General features: G+C 48.4%; 1 protein-coding gene across 1 annotated transcript; it reads left to right on the top strand.

Moving 5' to 3' along the window:
* Window positions 1-5572: 5572 nt before the first annotated feature.
* Window positions 5573-6802, top strand: TSPYL5 (TSPY like 5; the record flags this gene model as incomplete). The annotated part of the gene is made up of 1 exon (XM_081110983.1): window positions 5573-6802. One exon carries the CDS (start codon window positions 5573-5575, stop codon window positions 6800-6802), a length of 1230 nt encoding a protein of 409 aa, XP_080967109.1.
* Between the last annotated feature and the right edge of the window lie 698 nt (window positions 6803-7500).

The raw sequence follows: 7500 nt of genomic DNA, 5'->3' as shown, positions 1-7500 counted from the left end.
GCATCCCGTCATTGACGAAGGAGGGTCTGGTGTGAATCTTGTTTTCTGTCTGTGCTGGCCTCTGTGAGGCTTAGCTGGGCCTGCGTGGCCTTGGGAATCGGCTTCTACTCCCATGTGTCTGTTAATGCAGTAAGCCCCTCATGGTTTCTGGCAAGTCCTTTAGTCTGTTCTCCTTTTTGGTTGAGCATGAGAGGGCCATTTGGATTCCCCAGATGTTCTCAGCCATCCTCCTTGCGTCTCTCTACTGAACATGGAGAATGTCAGCTGCTCTTGCACTTCATTCTGGGGCCCTGAGAGACTGCACGTAGGGCAGATGGAGGGTGGGACAGGCCATTCCGGAGGTTCTTTTGGCAACACTTACCCTGCACTTACTCTCCTGGCTGCCCTGTGATGGACTGAGGCCCTCTGAGAAAAGTTCTTGTCTGAATTTCAAGTTGGGAACTAGCCTTGCCAGATCTCTCCCTTTTCCAGAGAGGACAGTCTCTACCAACTCCCGAAGGGTTTTGACCCCTGGAGGAGTAATTTTGAGAATTTCTTCTCAAGATCCTGCACTAACTATATACTCTCTAAATTTTTCCCAAGGTTCTGCTTTTCTGTGTGTGCTGGAGATATGGCTTGTATCTCCTCACACATTTTTCTTCCACTATTGTTTAAGTTATAAACTCCATGATCTTATTGCTCCAGGATTTGCCTTTGATGAGCTAAATTTTTCTTCCTTCTTCAATGCTATTATATCTTCCCCTCTCAATAGCCTATTTTGAAATTCAAAGGGAAGACTATGACTTGCTGAATTCTGCTGGGTTCTCTGGTATATTCCCTTCTCTAGGACAAAAGCCTCCGGCTAGAGATCTCATGTTAATGGTGAAAATGCTGTAGGGTAAAAAGGAAATGCCAAGAAGGAAGAATACATCTGTTAATATTTTAAATTATCTCACAGCTATTTATATGGTATAAACCAAATGACTTAGGTGTTCTACAAAATTTTGCCCTTTTGGGGGGAACTGGGGAAAACTAGGCACATTTCTCAAAATTTTAAGTTTAAGTAGTTTTTGAAATTTACCATAAAAGGCAGATTTTTCTCTTCCTCCTTGGCTTTGAAAATATTCCCTATGAAACCCCATTCTTTTCCATGATGCTCCATAACCTAGGAGGGTCGGCTGGCAAAATTCCATACAGTAAGCAATTCTCACTGCCATAGACTAGACTGAACTACCTCCTTGGGGAAAGAGAAAAGCCCTGTGGCTAAAAATGTTAAGTCTGGGATCTTAAAGCTCTACCAGAGACTGTGGGGAATATTGTGCTCTTGGCTGGGGAACAGGCTGGATAGCTGGGATGTCTTTTCCCCAGTTGTTGATTTCTAGGATTCAAGGAAGGGAGGAAGTACAAGTTTCAGAGAACAAAAGTAAAGATTAGTTATCCTAATATTTTGAAAAGTGTTTTTATGAGTATTTAGCATTTGCTATTGATGAAATATAACATATAAAAGAATCAATTATCCCTGACCTGATGGCTCAGTTGGTTGGAGCATGGGCCTGTATACCAAAAGGCTGTGGGTTCGATTCACAGTCAGGGCACATACTTAGGTTGGGGGTTTGATCATGGTTTGGGGTGTGTATGGGAGGCAACTGATCGATGTCTCTCTCTCTCTCCCTCTCTCTGTCTCTCTCTCTCCATAAAAACATATCCTTGGGTGAGGATAACAAAAATAATAAAATAATTAAATGCTGATATTATGGAATCAAGCTTCTAATTACTGGGAAAAGGTCAAAACACCTTCAGATTTATGAGTTCATGATAGTAAACTTGATTTTTCTCATACTATTCACAGAATGCTTATGACAAATGCAGTGCAAATGGAGATAGTCTTTATTCCCAAACTGTTGAAACTAAACTCAGCTATGTTGAATATTACCATAGCAGTATATACCCCATGGAAAAATGATTCATGACTAACTGATGTATGTGTTTGTATGTATATAAATACATATATATATGTATGCATGTGTATGATACTTATATATATGTAATTTTTTGAAAATTGAAAGGTATTTTTACACACTAAGGAGAGTTTGATATTTTAATCTCTCTAACAGTAACTTTACATCATGGATTTGTGGTTAAGAACCTGTGTGCTATGGTAGAATTGCTTGGGCTAAAACCATTGATTAGCTGTGTGCCCTTGGGAAAAGCAGAGACCCTTGTTTTATAGCAGTAACCAAATTTTAACTGCACCCCAATGGTGTGGCTGTGGGGTTAATCAGATTAGAAGATGGCACTGTATAAAGTTTACAACAAAAGTGAACTTTCATTATAATGACTAAAATGTGCAAGGCCCATGCTAGATACTGTGATGCTTATCTTTCTGGCATGAAGAAAAAAGGCTCAAGGCAGATTGTATAATAAACACCGTTTTGCAGGGGTCCAGCCTATGTAATCCTGCAGTGGCTTAGCCCTGGGCGGGTGTTAAATGACGCAGATGCTGATGCTGATGCTGGATTAAGGCTCTGGACAAGAGGTTGGTCAAGCTGTGAGTGCTCTGAGAAGTGGGCCAACCCATCAATTTTTTCAGTTTATAAAAGGAAGTGACCCCATCAGTTGATGTTTTCATATTTTCTGAGGTTTACAGAATGTTCCAGACTGTGGTTATTCAGCTTCGGGGGCAATTTTGTACAAGGACTGGCACAAAACTGCATGTCTAATTGCCAAATGAATATTACGGCTAATGAATTCCTCATGAGATCAGGGACAGAGCTGCTTATTATGGTCTGGGAAGATCAGGAAGGCCTTGGAAAGGAGTGATTATGAAAGGTCCTCCAAAAGGAATTGAAGGTAATCCTTGGGTTAATCCCCTAATTCAATTTCTTAAATTTATCATTTTAAATTTTCACCTAACAACTGTCCCTGAATGGTATCCATAACAAAAGATAATTTCTTTTTTTGCTAAATTATGAGTTCAATAGGATCCCAGTGTTGATCTGAGTATAGAACCATCTATCACATAACTTCTGTGGGGAAAAAAGGAGCACTCTGAATTTCAGACAATCAACGTATAAACCCTTTTTCAAAAATTCTTTGATTGGTTCTTTCAACGATTGTTCAATGAATACTCTTCATGTATCAGACATTGTTGTAAGCACATATGAACAACAACAACAACAAAAACCAACAAAGATCCCTGCCCCCAGGGAACTGACATTCTAGAAGAGAGACAGCTAATAAACAATAATTGGTATCGTGTGTTGGAAGGTGATAACTGCTATGAAAAAAGAAAAAGTAGAGCGGGTAAGAGGGATGGGGATGGGTGGTCATTTTACACTGGCGAGTCTCTGAGAAGGTGGCCCTGAAGCCAAGTGTGAAGGTAGCCAGCTAAGGCGACTGACCATATCTGAGTGAAGAGCATTTAAGGCAAAAGAAGAGCCCGTGCAGAGGAGGCAGGAGCTTACCTAGAGTTTGAGAACAGCAAGGAGGCTGTTGGAAGGGGTGGGGTCAGAGAGGTAAGTTGGGGAGTGGTGGGGACTCAACTTGCTACATCATGTAGTGCTTTGCAGGCTATTGTACTGCCTTTAAGAAGGTTAGAGGTCACTCCTATTGGCATGTCTTAAAATAAGGCCTGCCTGTATCAAGATAATTCCTCCTTTTCCCTGTCTACATCAACTTTAATGTGCCTACAAGTCACCTGAGACCTTGTTAATATTTAAACTCTGATTTATTTTTATTATTTTTCCCTCACTTTATTAAAAAAATTTTATTTCAAGGAAAATGATTTTAAATATAATAAAGTTACATGCAATAAATATTAATATTTCAAGAAAAACTATTTAAAATATAATAGTATTAATATGCAATAAAAATTAATATTTCAAGAAAAAAGATTTTAAATATATTCATATTACCCAAACTGTACCAACATAGTACACTATCACACACACAAAAATCTGGCTTAGTAGGCTGAGGTAGGGCCTGGAATTCTGCATTTCAAACAAGCTCCCAGGTGAGGCCAGGCTGTGCTGCTTCACTGTCCCACATGATGACGAGAGTAAGAGGTGCTGGGCTCCCAGGGGCGTTGCAGCTTCTCTCTCCATGAGGTGGTTTCCAGGCACTTCTTGTTCCCTTTAGGCCTGAAAGGACAACTGCGAAAGCTTTTCATTCATACTTTCATACTGGTCACGTGCTCACCACTGGCCTCACTCTCTCCTGTGACTGCTTCAGCTGATGTTTTAAATACTTTCTGGTCCCATCACCTGGCTAGTAAGAGCAAGGTCCAAGGCTCCCTCTGGTAACAGGAGACAGGCTGTCTGGCTGTTTCCATGCAGAGTCTAAGAAGTGTCTATGGCCTCCTCACTGTCACCATGGAGCCTCTACTCCTGAACCTCAACCTGGGAAACCCTGCTCTGCTTCTTGAATGATAATCAGACTCTGACCACCTGCCTGTCTTACTCCAATCACGGGAATGCTGACGTGGCGGCCTTCACTCCTGGTCCTACACCTTGAGTGGCAGCCCAGTTCTGTCAACTGGCCTGCGGCAGCTAGAGGACTGGGTGATGCTAGCAAGGTAACTGACAGCTGAGCAAGCCTGGGTGGCCTTGTGAATATAAAGCACAGGTGATCAGTCAGATAGGCTCGGGTGTGAACTGGGATCCGTCCCTGACTGTGGACTCTCAGGAATGTTCCTTGGCGTCCCTGAGCGACGGTGCTCTCACCTGGAAAATGAGCATGATAGCAATACCTCCCTCATATATTGATAGAATGCATAGAAAGCACTTAGTAAAGTGCCTAATTCATGATACTCACCAAATACTATTATTATTTTTTAAATATATATTTCATTGATTTTTTACAGAGATGGAAGAGAGAGAGATAGAGAGTTAGAAACATCGATGAGAGAGAAACATCGATCAGCTGCCTCCTGCACACCTCCTACTGGGGATGTGCCCGCAACCAAGGTACATGCCCTTGACCGGGATCGAACCTGGGACCTTTAGGTCCACAGGTCGATGCCCTATCCATTGAGCCAAACCGGTTAGGCCCGGGCCAAATACTATTATCCTTAGAATTACTGTTAGCATCCCAGCACGGATCCAACCGCTCGGTGGCCTGGCATTCTGGTACTCACCTTTCCATCCCGGGAGGCTTTCCAAGATGAGACCTGGAGGCCGATAGCAGTTGCATCATGATAGATGCTGCGGGAAATAATGGAAGGAACTGAAGGTGTTTCCTTTAGAAAGTAGATAATGGGACAGACGGACGCTCCCTTCGGGTGGGCTAGTATGTGAGGAGTGACACGTGTTTCTAGGAGACCCCGAGGCCCAAGGGGAGAACGGAAGGGGAACCCCCCTCCCTTGCTGTGAGTGAAGATGAGGGTGCGAGGGGGGTCGGGGCGCCGGCGGGGGTGGGTTCCTGCGCAGCTGCGGCGGGGGAGCCAATCGCTGGGCGCGGCGGCCCTCGCGCGACCTACAGTCCCACAGCCGTGACGTCCGCGGTTGCCATGGTGAGGCCCGCCGCTTGGGGCCGCGAGCTGGCGCCGGAGGCAACGGGGTGAGAGCGTGGCTTTGAAGTCGCGTCCGCCACCATCATGAGCGGCCGAAGTCGGGGCCGAAAGTCCTCCCGCGCCAAAGGCCGGGGCAAAGGCCGCGCCAAAGGCCGCGCGCGCGCCGCCCCCGACCACGCCCCGCGCGCCCCGGACCCTCCGGACCCCCCGCAGGGCCAGCGGCTCGGGGAGGAGCCCCCGGCGGCACAGGTGCAGGCTGGCGCGGGGTGGGGCGGCCTGGAAAGCGCCGCGCTCCAGCTCCCGGGGCCGGGGGAGGACGCCTCCCGGCTCCCGCTGGACTGCGGCCTCGCGCTGCGAGCGGCGGGGGAGCGCGGGCAGGCCGCGTCCAGGCTCGGCCTGGGGAAGGCCACGTCCCTCTCGGAGCGCCTGGCGGCGGACACTGTCTTCGTCGGAACCGTGGGAACCGTGGGGAGGCTGAGGAACGGCCCCCGCGTTCGAAATCTGCGTGGGCACGCCGGGAAGAAGGCCCCGGGGGGGAAGGGACCTCAGGCCACGGCCGGTGGGAAGCCCAAGCGGGACCCCGCCGGGGAGAGTGCGTCTGTCCCAGAGGAAGAGGAACAGAAGGCGGAGAAGGATGCAGGGGCAGGGACCCCGGCGACGGATGGCAGCATGGATACGCTGGAGACGGTCCAGCAGAAGCTGGAGACCATGAACGCCCAGGCCGACAGGGCCTACCTGCGCCTCTCGCGCAAGTTTGGGCAGTTGCGGCTGCACCACTTAGAGCGCAGGAACGTCCTCATCCAGAGCGTCCCGGGCTTCTGGGGGCAGGCTTTGCAGAACCACCCCCAGCTCTCATCCTTCCTGAACAGCAAAGATAAAGAAGTGCTCAGCTACTTGAACAGCCTGGAGGTGGAAGAGCTTGGCCTCGCCAGGCTGGGCTACAAAATCAAGTTCTACTTCGAGCGCAACCCCTATTTCCAAAACAAGGTGCTCATCAAGGAATATGGGTGTGGCCCTTCAGGCCAGGTGGTGTCTCGTTCGACTCCAATCCAGTGGCTCCCAGGACACGATCTCCAGTCCCTAAGCCAGGGGAGCCCAGACAACAGCCCTAGCTTCTTCGGGTGGTTTTCAAACCACACCTCTATTGAGTCTGACAAGATTGTTGAGATTATCAATGAGGAGCTGTGGCCCAATCCCCTGCAGTACTACCTTATGAGCGAAGGGGCCCGGGCGGAGAAAGGAAAGGAGGGCAGGCAAGGAGCCGCGAAGCAGCCGGTGGAGACCCCCGAGCCTGGGGCCAAGAAGCCCAAGTAATCTGCGCAAGTCTCCCTACTACCTCCTGCTGGACCACAGGTGTTGGGCTGTTTGCCTTCTCTGCGTGTCGGCCTCTGTGCGCCCTTTTCCCTCGGAACTCCAGTGACAAGAATATGGCACTGACGATCCTGTTCTTTTGCCTCCCCGTGGCCTTGCTTTTTTACGTTAGTGTCACAGGTTGTATGATCTCACGCCTGTTTTTTATCTGTGAGGCACACATGCTTCAGATGTGTGCTGCCTTTATCTATGTGCCTGCGCCCTGTTCTTGGCTCTGGCCTTTCCTGCCCGTCTTTAACATGGACATTCACGAGGCATTCTCCACGGGAACCAGTGCACCCTTAAGCTCTGCTCCTTCAGAGCCTTTGACTGTAGCGGGCTTTGTATTCATGGTGGCCATGCATACCATAGATGGCAAGATTGCTACTACGAAAGGAAGCTAATGCACACGGTCCTGGCCATCAGCCAGAACGGATTGTTCAATGGCTCCGGAGTCACTGGCCCAGGCACCACCCACAGGATCCCTGGCTTTGGACAAGGGTCCATGCTATCCTGCAGGATATGCAGCACACTGGCCCTTGACTGCTGGGCACGGATGAGGTTAAGGGTGAGAAGCAGTATGACATGTGTTCTGTTCCAGCGTGTGTCTCCTCCTGCCTCTGGGCCCTTCCCCTGGTGAACGTTCATCAAGCTCTGCACCG

This window comes from Myotis nattereri, assembly GCF_964212035.1.
Source record: "Myotis nattereri genome assembly, chromosome: 17".
NCBI classification, from domain to species: domain Eukaryota; kingdom Metazoa; phylum Chordata; class Mammalia; order Chiroptera; family Vespertilionidae; genus Myotis; species Myotis nattereri.
This window is presented reverse-complemented; position numbering and strand designations above follow the sequence as displayed.